Here is a 16,516-nt window from a genome sequence, read left to right as displayed (position 1 = left end):
GCAGTGGAAGTGTTGGCACATTGGGAATCCCTTGCATGGCATTTCATAATGCTGTCAAGGTATCACTTGCCTGCAAAGGATTGTAAATAAATATAAAATTAAAAGCATCATTCCTCAAGATGGTTTGTTGCTTGGCTTGTAATGATCTGCCCTCTTCAAGTGTGTTGAGTGGTGATTGTAGTAGTAGCTGACACTGTTTACATTTGATTTAGTTTCCTAAGGGCTGAGTCAAGATTATCTGTTTTATAAGCCTTGTGCCCCTCAGCAAGAAAATATTAATCTTTCCACTTAAAACATAGTAGGGGTATTGAAAAGTACCATTTACCATTTTTAAGCCTTAAGCCATTCACATCATATTCAAAAAACACAATTACTGTAGAGTGCAATGTGATTGTACAGTTGGCTTTACCTGTCATTTTCAGCATCAAGTTTCAAGGATGTGTAAGTTTAAGGGGGAGGGAAAAACCCTGACTTGTTGCTTTGAGCACATCTGTTCTAGTAAAAAATTCTTGTATGTGAAGTAACTACTTGGAGTTGGTTGAGCTATTTTCAGTCTTTCAATACAATAAGGGGTTATACTTTCTTTGATCAGTGTTTATTTTCTTGTACCCTACGCTCATGATATTACAGGAACTATCATGAACAGAGATGATAGAGCTGTCCTGTTTTAGGTAAATATCTGGGGTCAGTCTGCTTTTCCTTCCCCACCAGCACACATCAAGTTCTTGATGACAGTGTTGGTACATCGGAGCTGGTGTCGACTGTTTGAATGCCAGAACCTTTTCAGATAGTCTCATTTTTTCCCATGGCTTTGAAACACCACTTATTCTTTTAAGATCAGGATTTCTTCAGTACTGTTTACAGGTGTCACCATTTGGTCATAGCAGAATTAAAATTAAAATTGTACCTATTGTGTACGTATATTAATTCTAAACGGTTCTGAAGCTAAAGTCATACAAAAGGTACTAGGTCAGGAGAAGCTCAGTTTTGAAAGATTGTTGGTTATTAGTGTGATTTGCAGAGCATTTGTGTGCTGGGGACAGGTTGTGGCGTTTACTGGTTTTTGTTTGAAGCCAGTGAAAGGAGATGATTATAATTAACTGTCAACTTATCTCCACCACAGATGGCAGATGATCAGCTATTTTGGTCATAGGTTCTGTTGGATAACTGAAATAAATACATGCGCCTGAGCTCACAATGAGATCAGGCCCCTTAAAAATGTCTCTTTTGCAAATTGCGCGGCAAACTTCTGACTTAGATAATTAGCTTAGGTAGCTTTTACCTCTGATGTAGGTAATTAGTTTCTCGTCTCTTCTTCCCACTAAGATGGAAGGCTTAACAGAGATTTGCCACTGCGTTCAGCCAAACTATTGAAATGAAAAGTTTCTGTTGTTACAAAAGAAGATGTTTTTTTGGAGGAAGAGATTGAAGGAGAGGTCTATTCCTCAGACAGATAGATTTATTTATTTTTTTCTTCCTGGTCACTAAATATTTTTCTTCTTGGGAGTAAACAATTAAATGCTAAAGTAGAATGTCCAACAATTAATCAAACAATATCAGTCTCACAGAATGTCCTGTGTTGGAAGGGACCACAAGTATCATCGAGTCCAACTCCTGTCCCTGCATATGACAACCCCACAGTTCACACCATGTGTCTGAGGGTGTTGTCCAGTCTCTTCTTGAACACTGTCAGGCTTGTGGCTGTGACACCTCCCTGGGGAGCCTGTTCCAGTGCTCCACCACCCTCTGGGGGAAGAACCTTTTGCTCATGTCCAACCTAAACCTCCCCTGGCACATCTTCCTGACATTCCCTTGGGTTCTGTCATTGGTCACCAGAGAGAAGAGACCACCACCGGCCCTTCCTCCTTGTGAGGAAGCTGTAGACCGCCATGAGGTTTCCTCTTAGTCTTCTCTTCTTCAGGCTGAACAAACTGAATGACTTTAGCTGTCCTCATGTGGCTTCCTCTCCAACACCTTCACCAACTTTGTAGCCCTCTTCTGGAGACTCTCTGGCAGCTTTATGTCCTTTTTATGCTGTGGCACCCAGAACTGCACACAGAGCTCCAGGCGAGGCCGCACCAGTGCAGAACAGAGTGGGACAATCACCCCCCTCATGCGGCTGGCAATGCTGTGCTGGATGCACCCAGGATACAGTTGGCCCTCTTGGCTGCCAGGGACACTGTTGGCTCATGTTCAACTTGCCATTGACCAGAACCCCCAGATACCACTCTGCAAAGCTGCTTTCCAGCATCTCATCCCCCAGTCTGTATGTGCAGCCAGGGTTGCTGTGTCCCAGGTGCAAAATCCAGCACTTGCCCTTGTTGAACTTCATGCTGTTGGTGATTGCTCAGTTCTCCATTTGTCCAGATCCCTCTCTAGGGCCTCCCTGCCCTCAAGAGTGTCGACAGCTCCTCCCAGTTTTGTGTCAATGGCGAATTTGCTTAGTATTCCAAGTCCTGTGTCCAAGTCATTTATGAAGACATTGAAGGGTACTGGCAATGGTTATTATGGTTATTATTCAGATAAGTTTGGTGCTTTTGATGAAATTAAACAAAAACCAAACCAAACAAAAATCCAAACAAACAAAAAAGAAACCAAAGCAAAACAAAACACCAAACCAACCAACCAACCAACCAACCAACCAACCAAAAAAACAACCAAAGCACATAAAACTGTGAGATCACTGTTGCTTATTTTTCGTTTGGCAAGGAAGGAGAAACATATCATGTAGTTTGCATGAGTTCCACGTTTACCTTGAAATTATTTTATCAAATCTGTATTTTTTCCCAGTTTGCTTACAAGGACATTGTGTAGGCTGTAATATGTGTTAGATATATCACATTTCTGCTCTATCAGCAAGACCTGCCACTCCTGCAGAGAAAAGCTGAGCAAGTTTGTTCTGCTTTGCTGCTGCTGTCTGCATGCTCAATGCTGGGTGCTGCAGTATGTTCTCAGTGTAACATGCCATTTCTTGTCATTAAAGTTGGGCTGGCTGCTTTTAATTTCCTGGCTTCTACTCTGCTCATCCTCCTCTTCTTCTTCTTGAGAGTGGCTGTTCATGGGTACTCAAAGGCAACCTCTGACAACAGAAATTATCTTGCAGTTTTTCTTAAATCACTGGAAGGGTTAACTTTAACAAGTCCAGTTAATTGCAAAACATGTTATTTCTTTACATAGTCTGTAGCCTTTTCCCTGTTCCAGTCTGAATGTTTTGCCCCTTTATTTTTGCTTTCAATCATTTGATCATTTCTGTTAATGAAGGATGGAAGAAAAACCACATGCATCGCTGAAACACTTTCAGAATGGTCTTGTGGTTTTCTGGGGGATCGGCGCACCAGCGGTTCCCTTGGGCTTCCTTTTTGCTCTCAACGTGCTTCTGCAATCCCTGCTTTTTAGAAAAAGCAAGAGAATGAAATGCTCATAGTGTGCTTAGTCAGTATATTTGAACCAGAGTCTGACCTCCTGGTTGAATCCAAGCATGTCTTTGATTTAACCAGTTGTCTCATGTACATTTTGTGTCTTCAGGTGCAACACATTTTCAGCTTTTGAAAGATTCACAAGTTATTTACCTTTATGAGAAAAAGGCAGGTAAAAAAATGTATCATAATACCAAAGAGACAGGCAACTTTCAAGTGAGATAAATACAACATTAAATACTTACAGTGTTTGGGGTTTTTTATATAATTTGTAATTAGTCTATCAAAGAAACAGATGCTTAAATCTTTACCACTGATACTCTTCCCCTGCTCTGTGACTGTTTCTCCTAAGAATAAAGAATTTGTTGGTGGGCTGTGGGTTTGAGTTTTTGTCATGTGTAAACATTTAAAAGCTTCTTGTTGTTGTGGTGGTTTTTTGAGAATGACATTAAGTGAAAAAGAAAAAGAAAAGGTAAATAAAGAGTGGATTTTGGTAGTTAATCAATGGTGTCATTGACTCAGGTAATAATTTTTTAAAAATTGGCCATTGTGCCTGGATGATTCGATGTTATTGCCTATGTGCACTTATACTTGTGGATGTGCTAGGTAGGCATCTTCAGAGCTGCCTGAAAGAGGTTATATGAGTTTTAGCAAATATCTAGGCCTTTTGGTTTGCTTATCCATTCTGACAGACTCAGCAGAATGCAAACTTCATGGTATTGTGAAATGTCTGGCCAGTTTAATTGCAAATGTATCAAGCTGCTTGTGAACACGCATCAGATCAAAGTAAATTCATTTTTCAAGTAACATAGCAGTGTGGCTAGCCTTTATGAGTGTTCCCATGCTTGATGCAACTGTATCTGATAGCATTTACCATAAGCTTCCTTTAGAAGTTTTATCTTCTGCTCATTGATCATTTCTATGAGATCTTTTAGCGCTACAAATGATGTGTTGATGGTATTGCTAAGTCAGCAGTCTTTGGTTTTACTGTCAGAATTTCTGTGGGGATCCTTTAAAGCTCTCTGCTTTATCCACTTGCTGCTACTGTAACCTCTTACAGATTTTTTTACAAGTCTGAAGGTATTTTCCTCACCCTTGATGGTGAGAACTCCGATTTCTCAGTCTGCACTTTGTTCCAACTGCTGTAGCCCATTTTTATGTTTGTGTTTGATGTCTTTGGGAGAACTGGAAGAGCATTTCTCATTTAGCAAATCCAGTTCCCTGTTGCCTTGGGCTGTCACATCCAGGAGGCAACTATCAGCTAAAATCCAGGATGGTTAAAGTGGAACTTGTGATATTTTTATTCCTCCACACCTCAAACCATTTTAACACCTTGGACATGATTATCTTCCTCGTTGTCTACTATTCTTAATGTCACTTTTGGCTTGGCTTTCATCTGAGCAGTAAACACATTCTGGTGTTGCTTTGCCTATAGCAGCAAAGTTTTCATCTTTCTGCTCATTGTATATCACTTAAATTCTCACCAAATCTTTACACATTTTGACATAATCAATTTTTGCCTATCCTGCCTCTAATTGCTGCAGTATAACCACTACAGGTCTGACAGATATTTTGCTCCCAGAACAATCTCCCTGTGGTTTTTCCCTTTTTCACCTGATCATCTGTGCAGCACCTTTTCTGTTGTTTTTTTTCAAGATCTACAATGCATAACCTTCTTGCCACAATCCTGATCTTTTGAATGAGTTAGACCACCACTTGGTTCTACCTGTGTTTCTAGTGCTCACTGCTTTCCTCTTCTTCTTAGCCAAAACTGTCTGAAAAGTCTGTACATAGCCATTATTCTATTTGGTGTCACTAATCACAGTTATTCTCTGCTGTGAAGCCTAGAAGAAACTCCTGGTGACTCCTTCTGCTTCTGATTCTTTAGTTCATTGCAATTTCCTCTCGGTTTGTTTCTGTCTCCAGTTGGGAAAACCAAAACAAACAAAACTGCAAAGCTGCTTTATTTATTATCATTGTTTTGCCTTCATCTTTGTTCAGTTTTCCAGCAATCTGAGAAATATGCTAGTTTTTGAGTCCAACTTTAAATGTCACATTTAAGTGTTATTGTTGTCATATGGGCTGTGTGTTCATACGTTGCTTTACAGTAGATGTGTTGTGCACCTGATCTTGCTTTTGAAGAAATTATTTGTACCAGTACTTTGTCACTGTGTTATTGCTCACATTTATTTTCATTCCATATAAACAGGTTGATTTATTGTAGCACCTGTCTGGCCACAGAGGTTCTATCCCATGTCACAGAAAGCTCTTACTTAAGCAATCAGTGCTGCATCATGCCTATCTTCTTTATCTGTTTGGGGTTCTGTATCACCTTTACTTGATAGCATTTCTCATATTTTTGTAGGCTGTGTCTTAAGCACTAAGTGTGGTATGAGTAATTAATCTAAAGCCAGAAGGACATTTATGTTTTTGTGTCCTCATATGGTTTTGGCAAATAGCTAAGCCTCAGAGTGTGTCCGTTTATATACCCGCTTAGGCCAGTATGAGAGTTCTGGGAATTTCTTCCTTCTGTGATTCCTCTTCTAGCTGTAACTTGTACTTACATTCCTCAAATGTAGAGGTGGGGAGTTTCCCTCTCCCTTTCTCACACTCTTTCCCCAGCCTGTTCCCCTCCCTTTCCCCCTCTATGATTGTCTTTTGATTCAGGCTTGATTTAAGTTGCACCTTAGCATTAGAAGTGTTCCTTCATCTTATCTGCCAACTGAAACTGCTCAGCTGGAGCCATTCTTGCTGTTTTTGTGGTTTTTCAGTTGTTTGATTCTTTGTTTTAGGAGGTCTCTGCTGATCCTGCAGGAACTCTCACAGCTGCTGAAGAGAGAAAGGAGAAGGTGCCAAGCCCACATCTCAGTCATCTCGTAGTTTTGACATCTGGCAATTCGCTCTACGGTTTGGCAGAGAGAGTGGTGGCCACGGAATCCTTGTAGGTTATTTACTGTACACTGCATTTGGTGGTCACTGAGAGCTATGGAGTGTTTAAGAGATTGTGATTACAAGCCAAACCCTCTTGGGAGTTCAAAAATTCTTACTTCTCAATATGATTTTAAATGAGTGATAGAGATAATTTCTTAATTAAAGGTAGCAGGACTTAACCATCTGGTCTAACCACCTGCAAGCACACACAATGAAATTTTGCTGCAACTGGTCCAGTAATTTGTGACAGTACAAGGCCAAATCTACACGAAAAAAGCTTAAAGAGGCTAATGCAAGTATTTAATCTGTGTGTTTCATTTAAACCTTATATTAAGTTCTGAAATGGTGGTGGCTGAGACTCAAAACTGCTTAGTTCATATTGGTTTGGCTTGTGTGGCAATGTTGTTGGCAATGGGTGGAAGTTTACCGGTGAAAAAGAGATTATAACAAGCAATTAACACAAAATTGACGAAGTAGTTTTTATTTGGTCAGAATAATAGTAGGAGTCAGATAGGAATTATTTTTTCCCTCAAACAAGGTGACAGTTAAAGATTAGAAGTTCATTGTAAAACGAATTCAAAAATATGTTTTCAAAGGAGCTTATTTTGCATTCATTTATGCTTGTTTAGAAATGTATTTATTTGTTATTATTAACAAATCTTATCCCTGAGAAAGAATTTGATCTCATATTCTATCTTTTAAAGATGCACCAGTATATAAGTAATTAGGAATGTTATTTTGGAATTCTGACTTGCATTTATTAATATTAATGTGGACCGCAGTATGGAAATTATGGAACACTGGTCCCCTGATTTTACTAGACTTTGGATCAGACTTTTGCAGCATATCCTGAGTAAAACAGAAGTATGAATTGTTGATATTCAAGCCTTAGTCTCTCTCTTCAAGCATTTTCTTGTTTGCAATCATATTTTAGAATTGTCAGAATTGAGAATACTTGCTGATATGCTGGTATGAAACAGATACGGTTCTTCTCAGGACTGAATTTTCCAGGGTTACATATTGTTATTGCCAAATATGTCAGCTGAAGAGTAAATGTTGTACAGAGACAAGCCAAATCATGCATTTAGCTCACAGTAAATTTTCTTTGCTTTCAAAGGGTATTTCTGGCTGAGCAGTTTGAGTTTCTTCAGCCTCATCTTGATGCAGTGATGCCAGCTGCCAAGAAGCCTTTTCTTCAGCAATTCTATTCTCAGGTCAGAATAGTGTAATTCACAGCTGATTTTTAAATGAAATATTTGAAACTTGTACAATATGGTGCAAGTAGTTGTACATCATAGTTATATATTGCTCTTATTAGCCAGAAATTTACTGAATTTAATTTTATTTATATTCTGTTTCAGACAGTGTCAACTGCCAGTGAACTACGTAAACCGGTTTATTGGATTGTTGCTGCTAAAGCCATTGATTATGAACAAATGCTGCTTCTCATGGCTAACGTGAAATGGGATGTGAAGGAAATCATGTCACAACACAATATATATGTAGATGCTCTTTTAAAGGTGAATACTTTCTGGGAAATGGTGTGCTAGAGTTTATATAAACATTAAATTACTCTAATACTTCTCTAAAACCATGAAAGTAGCATTGTTTGAACAATACAGCATCCTGACAAACGGTAAGTTATTATAAAGAGATCTGTCCAGAATTTTCATTTTTCTTGGTGCCAGTGGGTTGTTTTTAGTGATGATGTTTTACTACGTGGTGGGTGAAAGTGACCACAAAAGTTTAATGAGTTTCATGTCTGTCTTGAATGGTAGATAAATGTGTAGTAAACAGAGTAATATTGAGGAAAATCCAGTGGCCTTAGATAGGGTTTTTTTTTTTACAAACCCTGTTTGCCATTCTGCATAATTTTAGCTGTTGTCTTTGAGATGTATCATAGGGGCTGTAGGTCAAACCAACACCAGTAATGATCGTGCACTATCTAATTGAGGTTGATGTATTTAGAAGTTAACATGCAAAAAGGAAGGTAGAAGGAAAGTTATTTGCCCAGCTCTCAATTATTCACCCAACTTCTCAATTGCATTCAGTAGAAGTGGTTATACAATTGCTGTGTCTTATGGCATAAAAACCCAGTTCTTGGGACAATCCCTCTCTCCTTTTATATATGCCTGAAGGATGTTTATAAAGGTCTTTAGAAATTCTGGCAGTGGTATAATTATACTAATTCTTACAGAGAAACTGAAAATTTTATTTTAAAGATATGTGAAGTATGTATCACAGAAAAAGTTATTCGTCTGTATTGAGTAGCACTTTTGATTACGTCTTTGTACTTTGTAGCTGTTCTCTGCTTAAAAAACCAAACAAACAAAAACCCCAAAAAAATGCAAAGAAGGGAGAATCTGGCAGATGATATATCATCGCACTGAATTTCACTGAATCTTTGTGATTTCCCTTTTTTATTCTGCCGTGACTTCTTGAAATCGGTTTGTACCCACAGCATCTGATCTCTGCAGTAGAACTTTTTCCTGTTGTGAATGTACAACTGCTAATGAATTTGCTTCAGGACAATCAGGGCTAATACCATTTAAAACCACTTCTGGCCTCTACATTATATAGCTAATGATAGTTGCTACAGAAGCTTTTAAGTTACTGATAAGCAATTAGTGATGTGTTGTGTACACTGGGATTCCAGGAGTGTCAGATGTAAGACTAGTCTTTAATGTTAAAACCAATTATTTTAGCTATATGCACATGTGCAAAATTCTGTACTTGGTCATAGTATGTATGGAAGCAGATAATGTAGGGGAAGAGGATTGTTCAAGAAGTTCATTCACTCGGAGTGTTCGGCATCTTCATCTTCAGAAGAGTGAACTGTATGCCGATCAGAGCATGATGTTGTGGTACCCTGTTTCCTCTTGCCAAATTCCCCTTTAAGAAAATTTGTGTTAAACCCCAGTTATTTGATCATGTACTAGATTAAATTGGTTATTGAGATTCCCTTCTGACTTTTTTCACTTAGTGAATTTTTGATGAGGAGAAAAAAAAAAGGAGGAAAAAAACCCACCCAGATTAACAGCCTTGGAATGAAAGCACTTTGTTGACAAATATGGTCTTAAATAGGCTGCGGTACAAACTGGTCTTGCTGGTTACACAGAACAGTTCATTATCAGTCTGCTTTATATTTAAACCGTGTCATACTCTTTTTTAAATGATAGAGTCATTAGTCACTGACGACAGATCTCTACTTCACATTATGTAAATTATAAAATCAAGGTAACAGTAATTACATTTGGGTATGACCAGGCCATTGATGTTTCAGGTGGAACCAGATGCCTTCCCTCAACCTGAATTATTAGCCAGTGTTGCAGTGTACTCCTAAACTGTTAGATTTGGGCTCTTTTCAGTGGGTGCTCTCAGCTCCCTATAAAGCACCGGGGAGCTGTCTAATGTTGAAGAATGAAAAGTGGTTATAATATTTTTGAGCTTCTCTTTGAAAGCTGATGGGGCAGGTATTTAGAGGGATAAAGAGATCATCAGTGGATTTTCTTCAGTAGCTGTATATTGAGTTTTAAAAAGTTAGTGACGAGTTTGGGGAGAGAGGCAATGAAAGTGGCATTTGAAGGATTAGCTAAAGGGTTAATTTTCAGAGGTGTCAGTTTCACGGAGAGCTGCACCTCTGGGAAACAGGAGTATTTCCTTCTTAAAAAAAATACTGAGGTAATGTCGTGAATAATGTATACTAGAAATTGTATGCTTTCTACTTTACACATTAAGCTTGTCTCTACAGTCTGTGTCTTTTTGAGCTTTTCTGATTTGCTCATATTTTCAGTGTTCTCTTTCACATGCATTTCTGATTCTCTTTGTTGTTGCTAGGGATGTATAGCATATGATCCCTTTCATGCTAAAGGAATAATGATCTTTCATGTTTCATCAGGAATTTGAAGAATTTAACAGAAGGTTGAACGAAGTGTCTAAGCGAGTCCGTATTCCATTGCCAGTCTCCAACATCCTCTGGGAGCACTGCATACGCTTGGCCAATAGAACTCTTGTGGAAGGGTAAGTAGCTCATGAAAAGTGTCGCTTTTCAGTAAATATGTCTATAATAATAATAATGTCTATATGCTGGAATGAAAATTTCTAATTTTGTAGTGCACTGGTAAGCCCTTGCACTTTTGGGGAGTCTAAAAAATATCAAGGCTTACTGTAGTCCTCAGTAGGTGTTTCACAGAGTATGGTACAGCATTAAGCCTAGAGGGGATGGCCTTGTATCTAGATGCTGCTGAAGAATTACACTGTCTGAGTGTTTTATTGAAGCATTTAAAACAACATTGTTCTCTTTTAAAGAAACTTCGATCTGAAAGTTATTGTTTCCTGAGAGCAAAGAAGAAAGATAAAGTCTAATTGTCAGCATCTCTATGGTGATGCCATTTGTCTTTTCCGGGAAGAAAGATGGAGTTGTCAACCCTAGCAGTTATCTTAGAATAGTGATGGAGCAGGAGTTTTCCACATTTATCAGGAATAGAGAGGTGTCTTAGTTGGCTTGGTAAATAGAGGCTCAAGCACCTTAGGCAGGAACTGCTCTGCCTTGCACATCCCTCCCTCCTAATCAGTGTCCAGTCTCTTCAGAGTTAATATTGTGGCCTGAGTATTGTAGTGTTTTCATCTACTGTATTTATTTTTGTGTTCTTGTCCCCTTGCTACATATGTCTGGGCTCTGATCATACCTTCTGAATCATGGAATATGTACCATCTTCCACTCTTCCTGTGTATTTTTCCCTATTTCCTTCTTGGATATCTTTAGCCTATGCACTACCTAGAACCTGTTTTACTTCTTTGCCTTCCGCTCTCCTGCTGTCTGCTCTAATTTAGGACCTCACCAGCATTCTTCTTTTCCAAATGTTAGCTGTCTGACAAGGATCATCAGCTTCCACTGCTTCCATTAAGCCATCATTTTTAAACTCATGCCTGTTTCTTTTTATGCCATCCTTCCATCCTTTTGCAGTCTCTTGAGAGATCTATTTCATCTTCAGGGAGACTGAATCCAGCCATAATCCAGACCTATACAATTATCTTTACTTTTTGAAATTTTATTTCCACTTATCATGCCTCAAAAGAAGCAAAGAAATGGAACAAAAGCATGTCTTCGCCTCTCCCCATCTCCCTTTCCTTTCAAGTGGATAAAACTGTCAGTCACTGCCACACTTCTCTGCCTCAGCCCTTGCTTGTGCCTGTTTTGGGCTTGTTTCTTTCCCTTACTTCACAATCATACTCATCTTTTGTGACTTCAGTGTTCACAAACCACTTAATTCTTAGCTGTGAAGGTCATCACTCATATGTCTTGTTCCATGCTGCAGTTTTAGTTCACACTGGGGACTTACCATGAAACTTTCACCTTTACTTTCATCTAAGCATTTCACTGACTGGTAAAAGTGGAATGCGAATACCTTACTGAAATGATTTGTCCTATGCCCTTTTTTAGAGTATAAAGAGCACTTATTGGTATCTCCTCAAAATATCTGCCTGTAATTTCCTTCTTGCTCTGTTCCCTTTTTTTTTTTTTTCCCTCACCTGTCTTGTAGTTTTTTTTGCCATTGGGGAAAGGGAATGAAGATATTCTGAACAGCTGATTCTCTGAATACCTTCATAACTTCTTTCAGCTTAGAGTTCCATGAAGGTATGGAATTAAAAGCCATAAAGGAGATGTTTCTCCTCCAGTCAGCCAGACAGCTTTGAAATTGCTCTCATCAGGCTCTTTGCTGAGCTGTATCTCCAGTATGGTCAACCGTACCCTTCTTTCAATGTTACCCTGCCATATCTCCTATTTCTATGTTCTCTCCTATTTCCCATCTGGCTTCTTGAAGTGCTTCACTATGTCCTCTTGAGAATCATCATCCAATCCTCTTCAGAGCTCCAAAAGCCTTGTGCCTTGCTCCCCTTCTCTTTTTGCCTCTGTTATTTCTGCATTCTGCAAATTCTTTCTGCATACCAGCTGCAGTTTCTTCCTGATCTTGCTGTGTATCCCATTTCCAGCTGCATTTTTCTGCTGCTTCCTTTGTATCAGGCCTAGTAATTTAGGGACTGTATAATAATTGCATCAGCTTCGTGAACCGATGGAACACTAAGCTTACTTGAAATTTGGTAGGAAGGAAGAATGGACATGGTGAGACAGGACAGCAGTTTGTGGCCGCAGCCTGTGGGTGGGCTGGATTAAATCTACGAAGACACTGTGCCACAGAACAAAACTTTTTTATTCCCTGTACACAGCTGAAATTGGCACCGTTAAGGGCATCGCAATGTCATTTCCTTTGATCTTGACAAATGCAATTTCTTACCCATTTGAAGAACTGCAAAGATCGTTATCTTCATTTGTTGCCTATCACCCCACTGTAATCCTTCCTGATAATAGCCTGCCCTGCAATCATCTACTGTCTCTTCTTCTTTGACCTTAAACCTGTCACTAGTTTTCTGCCAATCTACTCCCGTTAAAACATTAACCTCTCACAGAGGTCAGCCAGTGCTGCCACCCCTTATCCTCTGGTTACCGTGGGTGGTTTAAAACAAGCAGCTCTGTGCTGTTCTCTGATGCTGCCACCACAGGTCCGCCAAGCTCCCAGGGACCATTCCTAAAACTGCAGCATTACCTTGCAGATTTCAGTGGTCATGATCACTTGCCTAAAGCCACTGTCTAGCATGCTGGCAGCATTGATTTAATTTCCTTTAACCCACTTCTAGTAAGTTGTTCAACGTAGGGTTTTTCAGTGGCTTTTATGGGGAGGGTGTTGTGTTTTTTTAAGTAGCACTGGGTATAGTGACATTCCGCTCTGTGAGTGGGGCTAAAATGTATTATACTAATGCAAATAAAGCTCTGCATCAGATATCCTAAGAAGAGTTCTTGTCTGTTTTTAACTTAAAACCATAATTATGTTAATTTTTATTTCCTTCTAATTTTCACTTTCCACCATGTTTCTCTTTACAGTTATGCCAACGTAAAGAAGTGCAGCAATGAAGGACGTGCCTTGATGCAACTGGACTTTCAACAATTCTTAATGAAACTAGAAAAGTTAACAGACATTAGGCCTATTCCAGATAAAGAATTTGTGGAGACCTACATTAAAGCATACTACCTAGCAGAAAATGACATGGAAAGCTGGATAAAAGAACATAGGGTAAGAGTGAAATTTCCATTCTTTTACTGTCTATTGGGAAAATTTACCACGATGACAGAATCATGCTAACAACTCTAAGTGATCAATGCTTCTGTGTGTTTTGAAAATGAATATATGCATATATATGTATATATTAATTTATTATAATAAAATCTGTACAGGAAGCGATATTAATATGAATGCGTGTGCATGTTTACATTCATTATATTAATATATCATTATGTTTATTATATTCACATATCATATGAACTTTGTATGTGTTTGTACTGATCCAGCATCTGATGACTGGGAAGAATGAATAAGCCAGTTTCATTTACCCACCGTGTCAAAAAGCATGGAGAACTAGAGCAAAGTGAAGTTTGTGTGCTTTTCAGAATATGCCAAAGTGCACAACTTGATCATCAAGAAATAGAGTTTGAAATCCCCCCATGAAGTTTTACTTTGCCTTTAGGAGTAGATTGCTTAAACTTAGTTCTAAGGCACAATGGATAAGAGTCATTGCTTTTTCTTCCATAATTTTATAATACCGAGTTGGGATCAGCGTTTCTTTCTAAGTGTTCATTTGTGTTTGGAAAGCATTTAGCATGCTTTCATGGCAGCATAACCTAACTATTATAACAGGACTATGTAAGTAATAATCACATGCTGTTGGAGCTGCCCATTGTTAAAGTGAAAGGTCTTTTGAAATAGAGCACTTCGAAATCCTAATTTTGGGATTACTTTAAATCCCACTAGTAATGGAGGGAAGAAATATGTCTTTAATGCCATTTTCCTTGTTATGCCTGGAGCCACAAGAGAAATTGTGAACTGTTGTTCGGTGACCTATGTGGAAAAACTCTTGTGTAAACCTACTGGTGGAAGCCATATTTTGGGTTGTGTTAAACATAAAGGTAATACTGGCAAATGTGGTGTTTTGACGGGTGTTACGAGTTCTTGTCTTAATATTTTTTCCATTTTTTCCTCCTTTATCGTGTACTGAAATTAATATTGTTTGGAGACCTGGTAGACAGAAGTATTTAGAAACTTATTGGAAGTGAGAAGTCAAAATAAAAAAGATCGACTTTTGTCACAGTTTGTTTAGAAAAAGCCTTTTTGCATTAAAAGCTTATCCCGTTTGCATATATATTTCTAGCACACCTCACAAAGAGTGGAAAATAGATTAAAAATTGATTTAGATCTATATGTATTCACAGAAGTGCTTTCTGTGAACTCAGTCCAACATGACTAAAGTTGTAAGCATTTTCCATTATAATCTGCCATGTAGCAAAATACTGGTTTGTCCTCTGCCTCAACTATGTAAACTGTCTAGACCTGACTCAACTGCCACTTTAAATCTCCCTTGTGTACTGACTGCTTCTATCAGTTGAAAAGTCCACAGTGTGTATGTCTGCATTTTTTAATTTTCTATCTTTGTCCAGTGTTTTATTCTTCCATAACATGATCTGCTTTTCTTTGCCAGGAATATTCCACTAAGCAGTTGACCAACCTGGTGAATGTTTGTCTGGGCTCGCACATCAATAAAAAGGCAAGACAGAAGTTGCTGGCTGCTATTGACGACATAGACAGGCCTAAAAGATAACTGGAGAAACCTGCTTTCCATGTGACTTGTACATTTTCTGTTCATGTGAAGCATGCAGACAAACCTGTCATGGACTGATGACAGCATTCTCTTAAAAAACATTGTGCATGACCTTTCTTACCAGCGTTGGAGACACTCTGAAGTGGCGTAATGTTCCAAAACGTGACTTTTCTAATCTGTAAAATTATTTTCTGTTGTATTTCTTCTTTTTCTTTTTTTTTTTTTTTGTTACTTGCCCTTGGTAAAGGGCCACTGTCTGTGTATCGTTGGTGAGCTGTGTATTTTGCAAAACTGTATACTGTGAGTAAAATCAAAATCAGAGAAACACATTGACTTAATATATAGTTGATGCTCTTTTCTAATAAAAGGGCTACTTGAAAATACTATTTCTTTCCTCCCTGCTTTCACACTCAGAATTTGTGCTTTATTGTGGACCAGTGTAAAATGAAAGGAAATGTACAATATTTGATCGATGTATCTTGCATGTGGATTAAGAGTGCAGATCAATTAAATACTCTCATGTTAAAGCTTCTCATCTTCATACGTATTTTAAAATGTCTGTTTATTTGAGAATTAATTGTCATCAAAACGATCGACTTCAGGTTAATAGAAGGTAATAAATACTGAATACTGATAAGATTTCTTTGTGGTATTTTATTTTCCTAATTCAACAATGCAAAATGTCATTTACAATAGAAATTAGTACTGTTCCTTTCATATCATTTCCCTCTTGTCCCTCTGCCAGTCTTCCCTGTTCCGAAGCAATAATGCCTGTGCATAGGAATTATGGTTTCTTGGGGTGAAGTTTTGGGTTGATACTAAGATCATCGTACTGTTTCCTGCTCTGCTGTAGACACTCTGAGTGATCCTGAGGAAAAAAAAATTGCTTGGCTGAGTGTTTGTCCTAATAATCAATTTCTCAGATCATCACTGACGCCACTGAGGTTTTCCGGTTTGACTTTGGTTTTTAGTATGTAAAGTTTTAGTATTTTTTTATTACATAGTAAACTTTTTGCAATGCTCGCAAACCTTTTAAAAGGAAATATGCTAGTGTTGAGCAAATAGGTTAAATAATTTACATAAACTACAATCCACCATGTATACACCATGGTACATTCTCAGTTTTGGATTCACACTTGCCATTGTACTTTTAATTCAAACATGGGAGAATCAGGGCTTACTGAATGACAGCAGTACCTGGTGACAGAAAATTACCCTGTGGAATCATTATAATTGCTCTTCTTTATAGTTTAATTTCCTCTTCAGAAGTGGACTGAGCGTCATTGGGTGAGTTCAGTAAAAGCTGGTACACAGTTTTAGAAGGAAGACAGAATTTACATTTTAAATGTTGACTGTGTAGTATTCAGCTCCCTTGTTCATCTGTATTTTAAAGGAAATAATATTTAAAACAAAATTTAACTCTTTTATTGACCGTGCTGTTGTGCTGAGTTCTGCTTAAA

General features: G+C 38.3%; 1 protein-coding gene across 1 annotated transcript in view; it reads left to right on the top strand.

Moving 5' to 3' along the window:
• The window catches only part of VPS50 (VPS50 subunit of EARP/GARPII complex), an 89,600-nt gene extending 73,905 nt beyond the window's left edge, over nt 1-15,695 (top strand). The window contains exons 23-28 of the mRNA XM_065830889.2: nt 6,209-6,357; nt 7,465-7,561; nt 7,709-7,867; nt 10,246-10,367; nt 13,288-13,477; nt 14,937-15,695. Of these exons, the coding sequence (XP_065686961.1) occupies nt 6,209-6,357; nt 7,465-7,561; nt 7,709-7,867; nt 10,246-10,367; nt 13,288-13,477; nt 14,937-15,056 (837 nt within the window). The 3' untranslated portion in view covers nt 15,057-15,695. The remainder of the gene's footprint in view (nt 1-6,208; nt 6,358-7,464; nt 7,562-7,708; nt 7,868-10,245; nt 10,368-13,287; nt 13,478-14,936) is intronic.
• The last annotated feature ends 821 nt before the right edge of the window (nt 15,696-16,516 follow it).

Source organism: Patagioenas fasciata, chromosome 2 (genome assembly GCF_037038585.1).
Source record: "Patagioenas fasciata isolate bPatFas1 chromosome 2, bPatFas1.hap1, whole genome shotgun sequence".
Taxonomy (NCBI): domain Eukaryota; kingdom Metazoa; phylum Chordata; class Aves; order Columbiformes; family Columbidae; genus Patagioenas; species Patagioenas fasciata.
This window is presented reverse-complemented; position numbering and strand designations above follow the sequence as displayed.